The sequence below is a fragment of the Mustela nigripes genome, chromosome 6, assembly GCF_022355385.1.
Source record: "Mustela nigripes isolate SB6536 chromosome 6, MUSNIG.SB6536, whole genome shotgun sequence".
NCBI classification, from domain to species: Eukaryota; Metazoa; Chordata; class Mammalia; order Carnivora; family Mustelidae; genus Mustela; species Mustela nigripes.
In genome coordinates, this window is record NC_081562.1 from 72,553,175 (window position 1) to 72,574,735 (window position 21,561).

At 44.2% G+C, this 21,561-nt stretch overlaps 1 protein-coding gene and 1 pseudogene across 7 annotated transcripts; one reads left to right on the forward strand and one right to left on the reverse strand.

Moving 5' to 3' along the window:
* Nucleotides 1–802: 802 nt before the first annotated feature.
* On the reverse strand, nt 803–1,446 carry LOC132020308 (histo-blood group ABO system transferase-like; annotated as a pseudogene).
* Nucleotides 1,447–14,290: 12,844 nt separating this feature from the next.
* ETFBKMT (electron transfer flavoprotein subunit beta lysine methyltransferase) lies at nt 14,291–21,561 on the forward strand. Of its 7 annotated transcripts, none has more exons than XM_059402846.1 (6): nt 14,291–14,439; nt 14,916–15,094; nt 15,476–15,613; nt 16,183–16,623; nt 18,533–18,663; nt 19,637–21,561. In XM_059402846.1, exons 4-6 carry the CDS (start codon nt 16,298–16,300, stop codon nt 19,978–19,980), a joined length of 801 nt encoding a protein of 266 aa, XP_059258829.1. In that variant the 5' UTR covers nt 14,291–14,439; nt 14,916–15,094; nt 15,476–15,613; nt 16,183–16,297; the 3' UTR covers nt 19,981–21,561. The 7 variants fall into 7 exon arrangements, with proteins under 7 accessions (XP_059258829.1, XP_059258835.1, XP_059258828.1 ...); XM_059402852.1 differs by having other exon boundaries at nt 15,476–15,514; XM_059402845.1 differs by lacking the exon at nt 14,916–15,094.

Consider the following 21,561-nt stretch of genomic DNA (forward strand, 5'->3'; position numbering starts at 1 on the left):
ATGGGAAGAAATCAGAGAGGGAGACAAACCATGAGAGACTCTGGACTTGGGGACCCAAAATGCGGGTTACAGAAGGGAGGGGAATGGGGATATGGGGTATCTGGGTGACAGGTATTAAGGAGGTCATATGTTGTAAAGAGCACTGGGTGTTACAGGCAACTAAGGAATCACTGAACACTACATTAAAATCTACTGATGTACTATATGTTGGCTAATGAATTTCAATTTTAAAAATTAAATTAAATTAAATTAAATTAAAAAATAAAAAATAAAAAATAAAACCAAGATTTTAAGATTTTATTTATTTATTTGACAGTCAGAGATTACAAGTAGGCAGAGAGGCAGTCAGAGAGAGGAGGAAGCAGGATCCCTGCTGAGCAGAGAGCCCGATGTGGTTGTTCTTTTTAAGGATGGTTGCTCAGCATTGACACAGAAATCATCCAACATAAAACTGGAGCCATTCACAGCTGCAAATGACCCAGAAGTTATCAAAATGCAGACCACCAAGAGAGAACCTTTTGTCCCCAGGCAGGCCTCCTGTGTGCGGGTGCAGCTGGGGGCCCTGGACATGCCCGTGTGGGCAGGGCTGGGCTCCATGGTCTCTCTCGAAGGGACAGAAGTAGGAACCTGCTCTGACAGCTCTGCTCAGGACAGCACCCCCTGATGGAGATGGGGACAGCTCCTCATGAGTCCCAGATGTCCTAGTGATTCTTGGGCATGGCCTGAATCTCAGCTTCTTCATGAAGGTAGGGGAGGGCAGCCCAGCCACCATGGGTCCCACAGGTCTTCCTGGGACAACTCTTCATGAGTCCCAGATGTCCTGGTGATTCTTGGGCACAGCTCAAATTTCAGCTTCTTCATGAAGGGTAGGGAGGGCAGCCCAGCCACCGCAGGTCCCACAGGTACTCCGGGGATAGCACCTTGGTGGGCTTGTGGTCCAGCAGGTACCTGTTCAAGTGGCTCTCGTCATGCCACACAACCTCAATCCCACTAGCCAGGTCAACCTCCGTCATCTGGTGACAGGCCAAAGTCAGTCAGTGAACCTTTACCACCAATCCCCCAAAAAAGTCTCCCATGTAGTAGACATCATCCTGGTCCCTGAGGATGTGAGCTTGGAACTGTGACCAGTGCTGGTAGCTGAAGTCTTCATGAAACACCCAGTGGAAATTGCAGTGCAGGGCGCCAAAGAGGGGAGAAAGGATCTCCATGCCCACATGGTCACAAAACTTTATGTCCACATCCCCACACACCAGGTCATCCACCTCATGGAGGAAGTGCCACTCACAGAAGAGGCTGAACATGGCCATGCATTTCATGAACACATCTTGCCAGTATGGGGACCAGGGACCTTGAGGACCACCACCCTCCAGACTTCCTAGGGGGGCACATGGGCCCTGCAGCCTGCTGGTCGGTGATGACCTAGTAGGTGACCCTCTGTCCCACCATGATGGGCTTCTCTGCCCTCTGCAGAAACAGTTCCAGGAAGACCACCTGTCTACAAGGACAAGGGACAAGGTGGGAGAAGGATCACTGTCAGAGGCTGGTGGCAGAACCCCAGAGCTGGGGGCCATGGAAGTGTGTACCTTCTTCAAGGGGGTAGGCACAGGGCTGTTTTAAGCTATAACTGCTCTCTCAGCCTGTCCCAAGCAAGTCTCCTTGTGGGGCCTCCCTACCTATGCTATCGGCACCCCATCATACAAAGGGGAGCCTGAGGCTTCAGAAGGGGGAAACCAACCCCACAGTCAGCATGCTAGAGCCAGGAACACTCACCCTGTGCTGAGCTCCCAGGCAAACCCTGTCACTGGCCCCCACAGAGCTGTCTCTACCCCGACAAAGTCCTCCCTTGAAGGCTACTGGGCCTCTTGCTGACAAGGTCCATCAGTCAACCATTGCTATTCCTAGGAGCAGTCACCCCCAAACTCTCCCAGATCAGGAATCAGGTCCAGCCCATGGGCAGGGAAGGGAAAAGAGAACTGCTAGAAGAAGAGGGGGCTTGCTTAGGTCCCAGCCGAGAATCCAAGAGTGTAAGCTTCCAGGTCCAGGTCTACATCGCCCTGGCCCCAAGAAGTTGGAAGTCTTTTCTCTCTGAGGGGACTACCTGTGAGGACAGCAGCTTCCCCAATGTCAGCAAGGGTGGTGAGCCCCTCCGAGACTGATTTTTTTAAGGCTTTATTTATTTGACACAGAGAGAGACATCTAGAGAGGGACAACAAGTAGGGGGAGTGGGAAAGGGTGATGCATGCTCCCCGCTGAGCAGGGAGCCCAACACGCTGGGGTTCGATCCCAGGACCATGGGATCATGACCTGAGCTGAAGGCAGATGCTTAATGAGTGAGCCACCCAGGCACCCTGAGACTGATTTTTTCACACAGGCACTAAGGCTACTTCCCTGTGCCTGCCCCATACCTGGCAGCTTAGTAAATCGCTCACATGGGGAAAGTGGGCACTACATTTAAATAGAAAACAAGGCCACACACACCCAGCAGATATGAGTCAGGTCACTGAGGCTGGGGTGGGGGGCAAGTCCAGGTCCAGCCAACAGGGGAACAAGCCAGACATGAAGCAGTGGGAGAGAAGACTGCTCGTGGCAGAGGGCAGGAGAATATAAAGGCATGGAGTCAGGCCCAAGGCACATGGGGATGACCACACATCTGGGAGGCCCACAGGGGTGGGGAGGATATGGCAAGAGAGGTAAGGCTGGAGACGACAGGCAGCTGGGGAGCAGGTCACAGAGAGGATCAAAGGTTTTGTTCTGAAAAGATCACTCTGTCAGTTACCAGAGAAATATGGGCTCTGTACAGCAGAGGACAGGGAGACCCTAACTCTAAGCCCTAACCCTAACCCTAATCAAATGTCATGCTCAATAAGACTGACAGCTCTACTCTGAAATCACAAACAAGTCGAACATGCTGACTTTCACTCCTTGCTCAGTATTGTACTGAAAGTTCTGCCCAGAACAATAAGGCAAGAAATAAGGAATCCATGTGTGAAAGGAAACAGTAGAACTAGTTCTATTCAGAGACCAGAGATGGCATCATCTTATATAGAGCACTTCCTAAAGAATCAACAAAAAATTATTACAACTAGCTCCACAAAATTATAGGACAAAATATCAATACACAAAAATCTCTCTTATTTGTATACACTAGCAGTGAATCATCCAAAAAGGAATTTAAGAAAATAATTCCATTTTAGGAAATATCAACATTGACAAAATACTTAGGAATAAATGTAATGAAGGTGTATGTCTTATACACTAAAAATTACAACATATTGCTGAAAGAAAGTAAGGGAAACCTAAATAAATCTGAGGACACCCCATGGTGGTGAAAAGACATACTATTGATAAGATGGCAATATTACACAAAGCAATGTGGAAATTCAATGTGTTCCCAAGAAATCTCACAAAGGCCCTTGGGAAGAAATGAAGAAGCTAATCGTAATAGTCATATGGAATTTTAAGGGACCACAAAATAGCCAAAACCATCTTGAAAAAGAAAATCAAAGGTGAAAGGTCATACTTCCAAAGTTCAAATCTTAATACAAAGCAACAGTAAATAAAACATTGTGATACTGTCATAAAGGTATGTATACACCCTAAAACAAATAATACATTATATGTAATTGTTTGAATTTAAATTTACCAAAAAAATTTAAATAAATACTAATTTTTTAAAAGTATGCATACAGATCAATGGGATTTAACTGAGATCCCAGAAATAAACCTATTCATCTATGGTCCACTGAATTTTGACAAGGGTGGACAACATTACACTGGGGGGACAGAATAGTCTTTTCAACAAAGGGTGCTAGACAATCAGCTATCCATGTACAGAGGAATAGAACTGGACCCTTACCTCACAACTCATATAAACATTAACTCAAAATAAGTTAAAGGCCTAAATGTAAAAGCTAAAATTATAAATTGTAGAAGAAACAAATGGGGATCAATCTTCATAACCTTGGATTTAGCGATGCTTTTAGATCTGACACCAAAGCATAAGAAGGGAAAGAAAAAAATAGATTAAGTAATAGCCTCAAAATTAAAAATCTGTCCTGGTACCTGGGTGTCTCAATTGGTTAACTGTCTGACTTAATTTTTGGCTCAGATCATGATCCCAGCGTCATGAGATTGAGCCCCACGTCTGGCTCCACACTGAGTGTGGGGCCTGCTTAAGATTCTCTTTCCTACTCCCTCTGCCCCTGTCCACTTGCACACTCTCTCTCACTAAAAAAGAACGTTAAAAATGTTTAAAATATTTGTACATCAGAAGATACCATCCAGAAAGTGAAAAGACAGTCCCCAGAATGGAAGAAAATATTTGTACATTATTTATCTAGTAAGAGTCTGTTACCCAGAATATGTAAAGAGCCTTTACAACTGAACAAAAAGACAACCCCATTTTTAAAAGGGACAAAGTACTTGGATAGATCCTTTTCCAGAGAAATCATAAAAATGGTGAATAGCACATGAATAGATGTTAAACATCATTAGTCTTTATGGAAATGAAGATTTAAATCATTTTTATATCATTTTAAACAAGTAGAATCACTATGATCAAGAAAACAAAAATTAACGAAAGGATGTTGAGAAATTGAAACCCTTAAACTTCACTTGTGAAAAATGGTGCAGTCTATATATAAAATAGTTCGGCATTTACTCAAATACATCAAAGCAAAATTACCATGTTTCAACAATTGTACTCCTAGATATATAACAACAAAACTGAAAGCACTGGTTCAAGCAAACAAACAAAAATGTACAGGAATATTCATAGCAGCAGTGTTCACAATAGGCAAAAACCGGAAACTATGCAAATGTCCATCCGTGGGGAAAAGGATAAACAAAATGAGGTAGATCCATAAATGCCTATATTGTTCTGCCCTATGAAGGAATGAAGTAAAATAATTCATTTTTGGGGGGAAAATATGGCAGTTCCTTAAAATATTAAACACAGAATTCCACTGCAGCCTATATGCCCCCAAATTTTGGAAGTAGGAGTACCCATATTCAGAGCAACATTTCTCACAACAGCCAAAAGGTGGAAGCCATCGAAGTGTCCACTGACAGATGACTAAATAAACAAAATGTGGTTTATACACCATGGAACATGATTTAGCCTTTGAAAATGAAGGGAGTTCTGACACAGGCTACAACAGGGGTTGAACCTGGAAGTCATTACACTGAGTGAAATCAGCCAGTCAAGGAAGGACAGATACTGTGTGAACCCACTTAGATGAGGTATCTGGGAGACAAAGATGGATGTGGCTACAGGGTCTGAGGGGAAAGGACAATGGTGTTTCATGCATACAGGCTTACTCCGGGAGAATGAGAAAATTCTGGAGAACAATGTACAAATGTGGGAACTCAACGAAGGCCAGAGAATAGTGTACGTGAATTGTTTTAAGGGGTCAATATTCTTATGTTTAGTCACTGTGAAAAAGTGAATGAAGGACTGATGCATGTCACAATGTGGATGAACACTGAAAACGGCCCCAGTGACATAAGCCATATAGAAATACCACTCAGATTGGAGCCATCTGTGCTCCTTAAGTCCATCAAGGTTATCCAAATAAGGGAAAGTCCTGGAAGAAGTTCCAGAAGAAAACTGGATCCGAATGGAGAAGACATTTCAGACTGTCAGGCCAGTGATGACATCTGAAGTGGGCCTGTGGTATGGGTTCAAATATGGGCACCATCATGATTTCCTCACTTGCGGTTACATGGTGGTTCCACTGGACAGTGTCGCTGTTTGGGGTAAAAGCACTGAAGTAACCTGTGTGAAAAGAATGTGATAAAGAAACGACGGCTGGGGAGTCTGAGTGTGCAGATAAAGGACATTTGTGCTGCTGTGACAAGTTACTGCAGATTTGAAATCACCGCAGAGTAAATGACTCTTCCAAACATTCACGTTAGTAGCATGTCACAGAAGCAGAGAGTACATCAGACTTTGGGATGGAGGCCAAGCCCTCCCAGATTCAGTTCACCCACCGTGGAGAGGCCACTCACCCTTGAAGGAGGCGACATGTTAGCAAGAGACTCGTGGGAGGATTAAATCAGGGGGCCCTGTGTCCTGAGTGCAGTAGAAGCAGTGGGATCTGGAATTCCAATTCTCCACAACGCTCCACCACAACCTGGTTAGAACTGTGAAAAAGTGTGAAAGGAAGCCTCGGTAAAGTGGACTGGGGAGGCCAGAAGGGGAGGTTGGAAGGGGGCATCTGGCACCCATTACAGAATTAGAATCCCCCACGGAGAGACTCATCCCTTCCAGGCCCTTCCAGGGGAAGCTGGAGGGTTCATCTCCTACAAGAAATCACCATCCCCGCAGCTCGGTGAGAATCCTCCATCACTGCAAACCCCTGCCTTTCTCCAGTGGACCTTCCTTCCAAGCAACCCTCCCAACTTCTTCCTTCTCCATGAAATAATGTTCCTCTCCTTTGTTTCTTGCACTTGCCTGTGATGTGACCATAGCTTGCTCATCCCAGATTGCCATTCTCTGCTCTTCCCAAATAAACCCATTTTGCTGGTCAAATAACTGGCAGTTTGAGTTTAAGGTGAACAAAACTAATAAATTCAAGAAACTTGTAAGAAACAAAGTCAATATACACAAATTGAACCTGAAGCCTAGACTCTGAAACTGAGCCCTGGGCCCAAGCCCTGAACCATGAACCCAAACCCTATATCAGAACTCTGAGCCATGAACCTTGAACCCAAATCCCAGCATGAACCCAAACCCCAAATTGGACCTTGAACTTTATGCCAGAAGCCCTGAGTCTTAAACCCTAAATCATAAACCTAAAGCCCCAAACTCTAACTGGTCCCTTGAACCTCACTCTAAATCCTCACCCTGACCCTAAACCCAAAGCTAATCTAGAACTCTGACTGAAATCTGAACCTGAACCCAAATTCAAACCCTTCAGCACACTTTGCTTATGCATTCACCAGTGATGGATATTTTCATTTTCTACCTTTTTTTTTTCTTGTGAGCATTGTTTGGGTTGGGGGCTAGGGTTAGGGTCTTGGATTGGGATCAGGGCCAGTCTTGAGAGCTAGTTGAGGTCAGAGTATGGATCTGTGTCAGAGCCAGGGTCCAGTTCAGTGCCACTGTTTGGGTCAGGGACTGTTGTCATTCAATATTGTTTTCAATTCATTGTTCCTTAGCTATTTTGGAGAGGCTGGAGGATATTGAACTTTATGCAGCTTGAATTTCCAGAATGAAATGGCTTCAGCTGGGCTCCAGGAGGGAGCAGGTGCTTCTGGATGAATGCTGAGCTCCCCTAGTCCTGCACTGCCCTCTACCGCCTGAAGAGGGCGCAGGACATCCCCTTGCCACCACGACCATTCGAAAAGTCATTACAACAGAGGTCCTTTCAACCTGTGCCAATTTCCATGGCTCCACTCCCTGGCTCCAGGGATTGGCTCATCCATGGGCATGTGACCTGGTCCCAGCCACTGAGGTGGGAGGAAGCTTGGGTCTCAGCCTGCAGAGCCAAGCATGGGGTGGACTACCCAGGCCACAGGCTTTTCCATCATGACTGCAGAAGTGGCCTAGGCCAGGCCCATACTCCATAACATTGCTGAGGGCTATCGAACTCATCCTGAAGCCCACACATGTTAGATCCTCTGCTACCTCAGGAGAACCCCAAGTGTGCTCATGGTCTTGACCTGAACAAGATGAGCATCTGTGTTGTATATAACCCACATATACCTGCCAGACAATGGAGAAGAACTGAGCCAAACATTACCTACATGGGATTCAACCACAGACATTTTATGGGAAGCTTGAGGCCTACAGAGAAAAGGGGTAGGGGCAAGGGAATTCACCCAAAAAATTATCAATAACGATAGCCCTCTGAGGCCTTAATTGTTGCCCAATCTCACTATCATCTTTTTATCCTTTCATGCTCAGGGGCTGGGGTCAGACAGATAGATCCCAGTGTACTCCTACTCTGCCACTGGAAAAGAAGAGCCCTCTCCTCCATCATCCATCATGTTGCAAATCTGGGGTGTGAAAAACTACCACCCGGGGACCAAATGGGAACTCCCCCCGCATTCTCTCAATCAAGTGTGTTCTGGAACATTAGTTATGGATGATCTGTGGCTGCTTTCAAGCCACAGTGCAAGAGTGGAGTCATTGTCAGAGACATCACATGGCCTGCAACACCTAACAGAAAATCATTACATAAGACTTTCCAGAAAAGTCTGTGCCGATCCCTGGTCTCAAAGATCCTAGCATCATCTCACTTCTTCAAGTAGAATGTAACACCTTCTGGGTAAAATCTAATTTCTTCACCCCCAGAGGCAAGGACTTCCATCCTTTTAGCCAGAAATCCATCTCCATCCTACTCTATGTACACCTTGAATGGCATGTCTACAGGTCTGCAGCCCAATGGGAATTCATGTTGTTTCCATGGTAGTGATGCTCAGAAACGGAGGTGTAAGTGTAAACTTGTGAGTGTGACCACGTGTTTCTTCGTTAGCCACAGTGTGCAAGGAGAATAACACACAGTAGCGTGCTTTCTGTCCCACAGGAATAGCCATGCAATGTGGTTCCATAATGATCTCAGAAGGAATCCACCTTCATAGAACAAACTTCATCTGGGAGGACTCCCAAGTCCCTTGTCCTGGACACTATGTTGCACTGAGCCTGGGGGAACACAGAGGGACAGAGATTCCCCCTGCCCATCAGGGTTTTGAAGGACACTTGCTGTTCCAGGACAAAAGGTTCTGAAACCATTCTTCCACTTGTCATCCAGCCAGGCACCTGTGAGAGAGATCTACTCCAAGCAGAAAGGACAGACTGAGAGACAACAAATGGTAGCCTTGTGTGACATGCACCACAACAGGGAACACTCAGGAGGACTGGGGGTATGCAGGGTTGGCCAGACTGGAGGGCGGGGTACCAGAAAGTGCTCCAGGAGGATGTCACAGTTGTGAGCTTGTGTGGCTACACGTGTCAGTATGACCAGGCATTGGTCAGATTGAAAATGACAGGGCAGGTGAGGGATGGTGTCCCTAAACTGTCTTCTACAAGGCAAAAATTTTGGTAACAAGATTTCTTTCAGTAAATTTCATTTAACATACATCTGTGAGTCCCTAAACCTGATTGTGTAGAACATGAAGTACGTAGCTGGCCATGGCTTTCAAGCCTGAGGTGCCAGGGGCAGAGTACACTTGATATTTCTTTTTGTTGCTTTCAGACTATGATGACTTTTCCTGCTTTCATCTCCAACCCACAGACAGGGAACAAAGGTAACACAGATCTACAGTTTGAAATGTCAACAGAAATCTGAAAACCCAAGTTCTCCCAGGAGCTAAAGGTTCAGGACCAGGGTGACAGAAAGTGGAGGCAGATAGCAAGGAACCAAAAGAACATGTCATGTGTATGTGAGCTAGCCTACTTCTCTACCTGTCATGCCTGACAGGAGGGAGTCCCACCTGTACCTGGTCCGTCCATTTGCTGCAGAGCAGAGGATGTGCTGAACTGCGTGTGGGTGTCGGCGGGAGATGGCCAGCTGGCCACAGATGACACCTGCCTAGTACCTGTAGGACCAGCTCCTGGTCCTCAGCTAAGATGAAACAATAATTATGTTTGTTTTCCTATTTTCAGGGACAGGTAATGTGCTCAGTGCTTTGGTGACTATATCCTCTCCCATTTTATTTTTTTAAAAACACCTTAGGCAGGTAAGACTGACATACAAAAAGCTGTCCATAATTAATGTATGTAACTTGACCCTGATTCTAACCCTAATCTCTAGTTAAGAGATACTCTATGTATAATCCTGCTCATAAATTAAAGGATGGTTTTTAGGAGCTAAGGAATTCAGGGACCAACTTTCTTTTGCCTTTTTCTCCCTTGAATCCAGTAAATGGGAACCCATTTGGCCATGTGCTATCTGGAGAGTGGCCACACAGAGGCAACAGTGAGTACACAGTGCCCCAAGCCGCACTGCAAAGCCCATTCATCCTTTTTCCTGTCAAACCTTGTTCATTCAATGTTCACAGATCATTGTATAGATTGTGAAGTGTGACTTTGTTGAATTTTTTTAAAAACCAAACTAATTTTTTCAACCTGTTCAGAATAGAAGATGTTTTCTGAAAATCTCAGAGTTGGCAAGCAGATGAACGCCCAGGGGCCTGGGAAAGGGCTATTACTATTGAATCTATTCAGGTCTAGTTAGGAAACAATGATGACTTCTATTCCACTTCTTTTCAGGAAGAATTTGTGTCAACTAACAGTCCTGAAACCACACAAAATACTGCAGCTCAGAGGAAAACCAAAGGAGAATCAACAGCCTCCAGAAGCAGAGAAAGAGCCACACCCAGGAAATAAGAAGACATATCACGAAGGCTCTGCTCAGGCCAACTTGCAGTTTGTGAATCCTCTGGAGCCAGAATGCCCCCAATGCCCCTGGGGGCCATGGGTCAGGCAGAGTGCACACCCTGATGCAGCACTGTTGTAACCCGTGACAAGTCTCCTGGTCTCTTCCTCCATGAGACACCCCACTCCCACCCATGATGACTCCAGCCTGCTTCAAAGAACTCCCATTCCCCTTTCTGACCCCACCCTTCACGTTTCCCATCACTGCCATCATACAGAGTACGTTTAATAACTTACTATTCTGTCATTTTTTTTTTTTAAAGATTTTATTTATTTATTTGACAGAGAGAAATCACAAGTACACTGAGAGGCAGGCAGAGAGAGAGAGAGAGAAGGAAGCAGGCTCCCCGCTGAGCAGAGAGCCCGATGCGGGACTCGATCCCAGGACCCTGAGATCACGACCTGAGCCGAAGGCAGCGGCTTAACCCACTGAGCCACCCAGGCGCCCCATATTCTGTCATTTAAATGGGTTTTTTTTTTGTCATGTTTGCTGTGAAACGGTGCCTTGCATCATCTACCCTGATGTAGAATCCCTTGTCGCATTGCCTAACTTCACTCTGCCCTCATAGTGTCATGGGGCTAGTGTCTTGGGCAAGGCCCTCACTAAGCCGGCTCAGCTGTTGCAGTGAAGGCCTGATTCAGGCACTGCTGTTTGTGTGCAAGTAGGTAGCACTGCCAAAACCTTGGTTTGGGTTCAGAATTGCTCATGGCTTCTCAGATGACCTGGGGGCACAGATAACCTGGGTGCACACTCTGAAGATACTTGCTAGCCCAGTGTTGCCCTAGGGAATTTCCATGGAATAGCCATTGTGTCCAATGAGGGAAATCAACAGGAGCAGGGACGATGGGAGTCAGAACTCCTGAGATAGAATGTATCTTGGAGATTGCCCAGCGCTTCCTAGGATCTCACTCCATAGTCTTTAGTGAATCAATTAATCTAAAAACATTTTCTCATTTTAGAAATGAGGAGCCTGAAGCTCCAACGAAGGGACTCTCCTAGGTCATATTGGAAATCAGCAAAAGAGCCAGACTGAGATGGGAGGTGGCCTCCAGCATGACCCCGCAGAGTGGCTTTAGCTAGAGCCACAATCACCCATTTATCTTTCCTGGACTCCCTGACTCTCAGGGACTCTTCATGGGGCATATTTCGGGAACAAAAGTTATGTCAGTGCCACAGAAACCTCTGATACTGGTTATAATGAGACTTTGATGTCAATGGAGTCCCAAGCCATAGGCCATCTCAGACTTTGTCTGCAAAGATATGGCTGGTAGGAAACCCACATGCTGACAGAGGGTAGAGAGAGATGGAAAAAGCTAGGGAAAGGGAGGGTGCTCACGTCACATCTGGCCCCAGATGACATGGTGCTGTCCAACAGGGCAAGCCCCCCAAATACCCACCAGCGCCATCACAGAACTCATCCACAAGGTTTGAGGCTGAGCTTCATACATGGGCCATGAGCGCTCCGACTAGTTCAGGGAAGCATGACAGGACATAATAAAGCCACAGCCTTGACAGATGTATATTCATGGAGCAATAGCTTTCTCCAAATATATTCTGATATGGTTAAAAAAATTCACTGATAAAACATGAATATTTTTTATTAAAAAGAAAGTCATTCTTGTTGAATTAATAAATATTTATGGAGTGTCTTCTTAGGGCAAATATAATACCACCTGGGAACTTGCAAAGACTGTGGGATATAATCAATAAAACAAAGATAGGAAGTAATGCAGGCTAAGGGCTGTGAGAGCCATTCTATTCAGAGAGGCCCATTAAGGAAGTCTACTGAGAAAATGCTTTTCAGTCAAGACCAGAAAGACAGGGCCAGCGAATTCTTCTGGGAGAAGAGTCACAGAGGAATTCAATTTTTAATTATATTGACCATAAAACATAACTGTCAAGAAATAATTGTCTTAAGTGCTGCTTTGGAACATTTGGTTCTTCTCTGTAACTATTTGGGTTACATGCTAACCTTTGCTCACCATAATATACCCTCTAAAAAAATATCTTATTTAAGTGTGGACATCTTGTATTAAAGGCAAATAAGTTAATCCTAGCAAATCCCTAAGCCCTAACTCTAACCCGTGACCCTAAACCATGATCCTAAATCCTGACCCTAAACCTGACCTTAACCCTAACCCAACACGCACCTAGCAAGAAGCTAGAAGGGCTAGAAGCCCTCCCAACACAGGGTGCACACATGGCCCCAGTCGCCACCAACACCGGCCAATTCTCAAGAGCATTCTGCCCAAATCAGTACCAATTTGGGCAGAATGCTCATTAGAATTGGGCAGAAACCCCCATTAAACTCGCTTCCAATGGCAGGAGCCTTCAGGGGAGTCACCTGGGCCCCGACCGAGGTCCCCAGGGGTGCCCGCGGGAACCCTGTGAGAATGCCCTCTAATCACCAGGTGCAGTCCCAGCCCAGATCACCTCAGAATGCTGGCCAGCCCCGCCCTCTACTCTGCCCTCTGGGGATGCCACCTCAGCTCTGGCAGATCGGGACTGTCATGCCCCCAGGCCCTAATTCTAACGGTATGGTTGCGTTGTCAGGTTTCTGTGCCCAGAGATCGGCCCCCCCAAGCCCTCCAAAATGGGGACCCCTGAACCCCACCCTTGGAGTCCACCTGCCACCAGGAGCAAACCAGCCGTTTGGAGCTCTGTGGAACCCTCAGAGCAGGAGAAACCTGCACTCCTCCCTGAGGCCACCCCCACCTTCCCCAACACCACTTGGCTCCAAACTCTGAGCCTGATGCCCCCTTTGACCCCAGCCATCCACTCAGTCCCTGGGCAATCCCGCTCAGCCTCAGTGCCAGCAGATCAGGCCTGCCACGCCCCTAGGCCCTAACCCTAACCCTAGGTTGCGTTTTCAGGTTTCTGTCCTCAGAGGCCTGTCCCCCAAGCCCTCCAGATTGGGGAATCCAGAGCCACACCCCAGGATTCCACCTGGCACCCAGGAGGAAACTGTGCTGTTTAGAGCTGGCCGCGTTGTGTAGCGATTCTGGCCGTGCACCAAACCCGGTATCTGGAGGGCCTTCTTGCTAGGTGCGTCTTTCACCAGTCTGGGACCACAGCCCGACCCACGCTGAGGGGAGCTCCCTGGGGCAGAGTCCAGGAATGAGATCAGGCTGGACATCAGGCTCTGGGTTAATGGGCAGCCGTGGGCACCGAAGGTGGGGGGTGGCCTTGGGGGTCCATGCAGGTTTCTCCAGCTCTGAGGGATTTGCACAACTCCAAAAGGCAGGTTTGCTCCTGACTGGCAGGTAGAGTCCTGGGATGTGGCTCAGGGGTCCCCAAACTGGAGGGCCTGGGAGCCAGGCCTCCGGAGGGAAGCCTTTTAACGTGAAGAATATAAATAGAGGATGTGCTCCAAAAGAAATCTATTTCCATGGATAATTACAGCATAATATGAACTAGGTGTGATAGGGAGGAATTCAGCCAAGTCTGTTGTTAAAATTCTCTCCCTGTCCTATAGTTTCTGTGCGGCCCAGTAAACATTTATACCTTTTCATCTTCTGTGCATTACTTTCCTTCCGTTTGAAGTCCCAAACTCCCTTCTCCTTAGTTCAGGGTGACATGTAAACCTTTTACTTTTCTATTTTTGCATCTCTCCTACACCTGGCCTTCCCAAAGGGACAAGATCCAATTTGGTTTTCTTCCGCTGATGTGTTTCATGTCAATTTAATTCTAAGAGCAGCTGGAAGAAGCTTTGAAGGATGGAGGAAAGGAAGAGAAACTTTTTTCCTTTCCAACAAGTGACTGGCAAAAGCAAACGCTCCACAGTTTGGATCTCGCAGAAATCAGTTTGATGGTCCCATGCTTCCAGAGCGAGGTCGGGGCTCCGCCTCTTCTGAAGGCCCTGCCGCTTTAAGAAAAGTAGGAGAAGGCCGAGGGAGGCTGCTGGGAAGGAGGGCGGGGCGCGCGGCCCACGCACGGCACCCGGAGTCGCGCGCAGCCTGCGGGTTGGGGGAACCCGGCGCACCAGGTGCGATACTGAAGAATGCCAGGAAGACGCACAAAGGCAAGCGCTTTGCTGGGCGGCTGTTAGGCCAGCCTGGTAAGGACAAAAGGACGACTGTGCCTGCCCCTTTAAGACCGAGTCCCGTTCTCCTCGGAGGGAAATAACGTGGTCAGGAACACTTTGGAAACTTACCCCTTTTAACCCCTCTTCTTTCCTTAACAATTAATAACAGGTACATAGTGTCCCCCGCAAAATCACGTTCACAAAGGATGCTCCATTGGTACTGGGGTGGAAGGGGGAGGCGCCGGTGTAGACGACCTAAGGTTCCAAACCAAAATCACCTCCTGTTTGCCGTGCTGTGTTTACAAGCCTCGGCTCCTGCGATTCAAGGGCTGACCCAACGCTCCTAACAATTAATCCAGAGAGAAGAGGCGAGACCCTGGGATTCCGAGAGCACGAAGGGGAGATGACACCCAGTGCAGGTCTACCCTGAGCTCGTACACAAGTGGCCTGGCAGGCGTTTTAGTCTGCCCTGTGTTCTGATATTTTAATTGCTCGCTTTTGTTTACAAGTGGGGGGTTATGTGTGAAGCCTTGGATTATCTTGAGAAACTGGAAGATCTGGCAGCGTGTCTTTTTACCTGGAAGCAGTTTGCTGGCCCCTTTGCACTGCTCAGAAACAGTCTCCAGGTCGCCACAGCATCTCTGCTATAACCAGCGGCACCACTCAGGGTCACCAGTCCGGCCCCCTGGTAGGCGTTTGAGTTTGGGGCGCCTACTGTAAATATTTGGGCGGATGGGTACAGGACTGTTTAATACATTTATAAAGAACAGTTCAGAGGTCCCAAATAACTGGGCATGTAGTTTGTGTTTAAGCTGTTTCTTATTCTTTCTTATTGTTACCAAGGCCTTTTTCTATTGGAGCAAGCCTTTTCGGCCTAGGCTTGGTAAAGATGAGTCATCGGAGGTAGTTACAGGAGGATATTTGCGAGTTGATACTCTTTTATGACAAGTCCATGAAGTTTTAAGAAAAAAATCTGACTTTTGATTACATTGATGTTTTATGCTACAACCACCATTACATAAATAGAGTTTACTCAGTATAATTTGTATATCTTTGTCCACAATTATAGTTTGGTAACCTCCACAACTCTTGGCAAGACTTCATAAAGGTAAGAACCGTGTTTGCCCTGGTGACAGCTCTACCTCACCGCTAGAATCTAAGCGTCCCAAAGATGGAGACTTATTTTGCTCACAGTGCCTGCTTAAGGGTAAGTGATTTATTGAATGTGTTAAAGAACTTTATTTTGTGTGTGTGTGTGAAAGAACTTTAAACCTTATTTTATGTAACCTAATTTTATGTAACTGGATGTTCCGGAGGTTTTCTCTCAAAATCAAATGCTTGTATGTTTATTGTTCTAAATTATTAAAAGGCCTTTGTTGTGAAAATACTTCCTTTTAAATTTTTTAAAAAGATTTATTTATTTGACAGAGATTACAAGTAGACATAGAGGCAGGCAGAGAGAGAGAGAGAGAGGAAGGGAAGCAGGCTCCCTGCTGAGCAGAGAGCCCAGAGGCGGGGCTCAATCCCAGGACCCTGGTATCATGACCTGAGCTGAAGGCAGAGGCTTTAACCCACTGAGCCACCCAGGCACCCCAAAATACTTCCTTTTAAAAGGTTGGATTTTCCTAAGTTGATGCACCAATATTTCCATCTGAAATGGGCTTGCACTTGTGAATCATCTGCTACAGAGCTTATACTGTAATATGTTCTTCCTGTGTAATGGGATTTGGAAGTGTCAGTGAACCTTGGAATTTTCAGTATTATTTCTGTTTTTAGAGACCCACAGATTCCAGTTGAGATTATTGTATCAGCCAGACCCTTCCTTCCTCTGGAGGAGCAGCAGCTCTTATCAACAGCCACGTTGACAGAACCTGGGTTTTGGAAAAGGACGATGGCTTCAAGCCTAGGTTGGAGATCATTTGCACTATTTCACGTGAACCACTGTGGTGTCTTTCTGAAAGCTGTGAGAAGCAATGGTCTTTCCTTGTTTCCCTGGGACCATTCCCCTTGGAGAGGAACTGGAAGCTTTTTGGACCCCGAGATGAAAGCTTTCCTGGAAGAGAACACTGAAGTCACCAGCAGTGGCAGCCTCACCCCTGAAATCCAGTTGCGGCTTTTGACGCCCAGATGCAAGTTCTGGTGGCAAAAAGCTGACCTGTGGCCCTACAGCGAGCCTTACTGGGCAATCTACTGGCCAGGAGGCCAGGCCCTGTCTAGGTATTTCCCTATCTGAAATGGGAAGCTTTAAGGCCCAAACAGATCCTGTTTTCTTCAGATTCTTTTTTCAGCCCCTTCCAACTCTGCATTCTCTTTGCTCCTCACAAAAACAAAACAAAACAAAACAAACAAACAAAAAACAGTGAAACCCCCAAATTCTTGTTTTCTTAATTTGGAGCAATTTAAGCATACTCCAGGCTGATCAGTGTATTTCCCCAAATATAGCTCTCTCTCTAAGAGAAACCCTAGGATCAGCTGTCAAGACCCTAGATACTATGAATGACCTGGAAATTTCACACTGTTCTCTGGTTCATGGTTCATAAGGTATGGCCAGTGCAGTTTCTTAAAGCCCCAGTCCTTCAGCTCTCCTAATTTAATCTCATCAATGTTGCTCCTTGAGCCTCACACTCCATCCCTCCCTGGAGGCTCACTTCTTTCAGTTACCCAAAAAACAAGAGATCTGAGTTGAGTGGGCCCCACAAGGATTCCCTTTTCTCTAGTGACATAGTGACATCTCAGCTCAACTCTGGACTTGAATCTGCATTTTCTTTTTTTTTTTTTCAAGTAAGCTCTATGCCAATTGTGGGGCTTGAACTCACAACCCTGAGACCAAGAGTTGTATGCTGTACAAACTGAGCCAGCCAGGTGTGCCCTGAATCTACATTGTTAAGGTCTCCTCTTCCCCCACCCCCCAGCCCCCACACTGCAGAAATATTCTTTCGGACATTCTCTCATACATCACACTATGCTTTTTATTAAAACACAACTGCTGAGACAAAGGCAAGAGCTTTTAGCATTTCAGTCTGGTTTTTGCTTTTAGATTATTTAATGATTAAACTTGCTTATACCTTCAGCCTATTGACCTCTAAAATTAAATGGATAAGCACTTCTCATTTGCGGGAGTGGGATGACCTAACAGAATTAATGTTGTATATAGTTTAAATGCAAAATAAATAAATGCATATGTAGAGCTGTTTAGAGAATCCTGAAGATTGGAAAGCTTTCTAGGTGTTATCAAAAAATTCTGATTTTCTGGTTGTTGCCAAATTTTCAAGCTATGTTCACTTACATCATACCTTGAAAATATTGACATTTTCAGTGACGTCTATTAAAGTGATTGTTTGTCAACTTCAAATAAAAATACAATCAAATTCCTTAAGACTGGATCAGAGGTCACAAGTTGGTACACCAACAGATGTGTTTTGTTTGGCTTTTACATGTAAACTTAAAATGAAAAATCAGTTGCAAACATTTAAAACTTGGGAAGTTTAAAAAAATAAGAAATAAAAATAAACTTGGCAAATTTCATGTAAAAATGTCTGATCTTGAAAAAACAGAAGTATCTGATTAACACAGGATTTCTACATGGCAGCAGTGAGCTAAAGATGAGTAGCAGCTTTCCATTTAGACAGCCATGTATACCCCTACTTTGCCATAATCCCTGATATTCTTTATTTTTCAGTAGTAAGGTCAAGTGTTGGTTGATATATATTATTTCAGGATTTCTCATCCATCTTCAGTGTTTGATAACTGTTTAGCCTTGGTCCAAATTGATTGAACTGGACTTTGTACCTACCAGAGAGGTCATTATAACTCAACATAAGCTATAGGTAATACCACTCTCTGATGGACAATTAATTTTGAATTTTGAATCTAGTTTACTGAATCCTTATTATAACAGTATTTTGTTGGTCTATATTGTAGGTGCTTGACTGTTTCAGGATCATAATAAGTGCTCAGTATTTTAAAAAGACATTTTTGGGGGGATTGCCTGGTTGGCTGTCATTAGAGCTTGTGACTTTTGATCTCAGGGTCATGAGTTCAACCCCTATGTTGGGCATAGAGCTTAAAAAAAAAAAAAAAAGATTTTCTATCTCAGATAGTGTTCTTTGTTTTCTTTCCAAATTAGGTATCTTTTGGATAATCCTGATGTTGTTAAAGGAAAGTCTGTGTTAGATCTTGGGAGTGGATGTGGAGCTACAGCTATTGCTGCCAAGATGAGTGGGGCATCAAGGATCTTGGCCAATGACATAGACCCTAGTAAGGATCTCATATTTTAAAATATTTAAAGCTCATCTTTATTTTCTTCCAGGATAAATAGGTATGGATGCCTCAACATGATAGCTTATTTCCATGCATATTTTGTCATCAGATATTGTGAACTTATGTTCAGTGAGACATAATCTGTGAAGATCCTGTGGGTCCTGAATTGAAGTGCATATTTCTTAAGAGGATTTGTATTTATGTCTGTCGGATAGCCCAAAGTGTCTCAAGCCAGGACTACTTACTGTTAATTTCTGGGCAAGGGATTTCCTGAAATATGTAGGTTGTATATATTTGACCCAAAACCCAAGTGAAGATAGGCCTTGTGTTTTGAGGGTAATTTTAGTCCATTAAAACCCAAGTTGAGACAAGTCAGTTTTAATTTTATCTGATTTTCTTTTATTTTTCAATTTTACTGAGGATCTAGCTTTTATTCTTATTTTATTTTATTTATGTATTGGGGGGGGGGGGGGAGAGGGGTAGAAGAAGAGGGAGAGAGAGAATCTTAAGCAGGCTCCACACCCAGCATGTGATCCTAGTGTAGGGCTTGATCTCACAACTCTGAGATCAAGACATGAGCTGAAATCAAGAGTCAGACACTTAATGGACTGAGCCACCCTGGTGCCCCAAGATCCTTATTTTATACAGGGGACTCAGGTTGCTGAAGTCCAAGACCTGTTTCCCTAGACAGCTATAATAAACCAAACCTCTTGGTTATTAGATCAGCAAGTATTCCTTGAAACCTCCACATTTCTACGTGTTTTGTACTGTTTGTTTTGTTTTTAGGATATCCCACTCATATATTTGAAAATTGCAGTAAATAGTTTATGTTGGTAGATATTCTTTACCTAAAAAACAACTTTCAATAAAAGGGAAAAAATATTGTTAGATTTTCTAAATTACTTAAATTAATCAATAAGGGATTAAAACTGCCTAGCATAAAACAATTCATTATGTGCTTTTTTTAAAGTTGCAGGAATGGCTATCATACTGAATTGTGAATTGAACCAACTGAACCCTTTCCCCATTTTAACCAAAAACATTTTGGATTTGGAACAAGAAAAGTGGGACCTTGTTGTGCTTGGAGATATGTTTTATGATGAAGACCTTGCAGACAGTCTTCATCAATGGCTGAAGAATTGCTTTTGGACCCACAGAACTCAAGTACTGATTGGTGACCCTGGACGACCCCAGTTTAGTGGACATAGCATTCAACATCAACTGCACAAAGTGGTAGAATATTCACTTCCAGAGCCTACCAGGAGGGAAAACAATGGGTTGACAACAAGCACAGTATGGGATTTTCAGCCTTGAGTTGTCCAAGTGCTTCCAAGTGTGAATATAACTATGTTTGGGTTTAACGCTGAAAGACCCTCCAGTTTAAAGCATGTATATCTTGTTTCCAAAATAGTAAGTCGTAAGTTCTGTCAGCCTTTGTCATGTAACTCTTTCTGCATTATGCCAAATATGCAAATCTCTACCTGACAGTTTTCTACTTTTACTGCTATAGGAATAGAATTCTAGAAGGCAGTACCAAAATGGTAGCAACATGTAACTTAAATAGTAGAGAAGAATGAGAAAGAAAATGAAAAAGCGAAGTCTGTTTCTGTAGTTGAGAATAACTATATGATGGAACTTCAAATTAGACACAATACAAAATAGAGAAAAGTACTGTATTTCAAAAACAATGACCTGTAAAGATCAGAGCTGCATTTAGTGTGCTACAGAGTATGTTGGCTTTGGAGTCAGGCAACTCTTGTCACTTTCTCGTTGGGACTTTAGGCCAGTTAAGCTCTCTGAACTTTAATTTCTTCATCTATAAAACTGTAACAAACTTAATAAACCTCACCTCAAGTGTATTTTATTAAATGAAAGAATAAAGTGCCTCATACAGTACTTGGTACACAATAGGACCTCAACTGACAATCGTGGATAAAAATAAAGATCTTAAAATAAATTAATTAATTAATTAATTAATTAAAGATTTTAGAATTTCCTAGCAATACCATGACACTTTCTGATGCTTCTTTATGGTTCACTAAGGTTAGCTAGAAATTGGTTATGCTACCACTTCGTGGTCCAGGTTGTCAGGATCTTATATATCAATAAAAAAATCTATGACATAAATGAGAATGTGAAGAAGAATATGTATAGCATACCACTATTTATAGAGAAACATATGAAAAGATGTCTGTAGGTACCCATATATGTGTATGTGTGTGTGTGTGTGTGTGTGTATATATATATATATATATATACACACAAATACAATACATATTTGTTCGCAACATACATAGCATATCCCTGAAAAGATAAATAAGTAATTGCTAACTGTGGTTGTCTTCTGGGAGGGTACCAGATACCTGGGAGACTGGGGTGGGAGGTCTCCGAGTTTTACTTTTGGGTCTTATGATTCTGTACTATAGATTTTCTATTCTCTAATTTAAAACTAAACACCAGCGTTACATGTGTTACAAGTGAAATATAAAATGCACCCTTTCTAATTCTCTAATGTTTTCAAGTACTGCTTTGGAGTTGTTCATAACGTGTGCATTATATACAAACTTTCTAATAACGCATGCGTGCCATTGGGATTACCATAATCCCAATGTGATCAGAGTTATAGTCATACAGTGGAAATGTGGAGAAAGCAATTAAGGGCAAGCTGTTGCTTAGATAGGAAAATAGGATAATTCGATGGGAGTTTGGGAGCCCAGCTCTGGAGGATTTGGATATTGTTGAACTTGGAAGTCAGAGTTTATTTCCGCCCAGTGAAACAACTTTTGTGCATCTAATTTCCATTGGTATGTTGGGTCTTAAATGTGGTCAACCTAAATTTTGATTCAGACTTGGTTAAAATTAATAGAAATTAAAGGTTAAAATGGCATTGGATGA

Bases quoted from the DNA above. Each gene is read 5' to 3' on its own strand.
- ETFBKMT (XM_059402846.1), top strand. From the start codon at position 16,298: ATGGCTTCAAGCCTAGGTTGGAGATCATTTGCACTATTTCACGTGAAC. The intron at 16,624-18,532 runs GTATTTCCCTAT...TTTCCAAATTAG, and splicing joins GGAGGCCAGGCCCTGTCTAG to GTATCTTTTGGATAATCCTG. The intron at 18,664-19,636 runs GTAAGGATCTCA...CTTTTTTTAAAG, and splicing joins GGCCAATGACATAGACCCTA to TTGCAGGAATGGCTATCATA.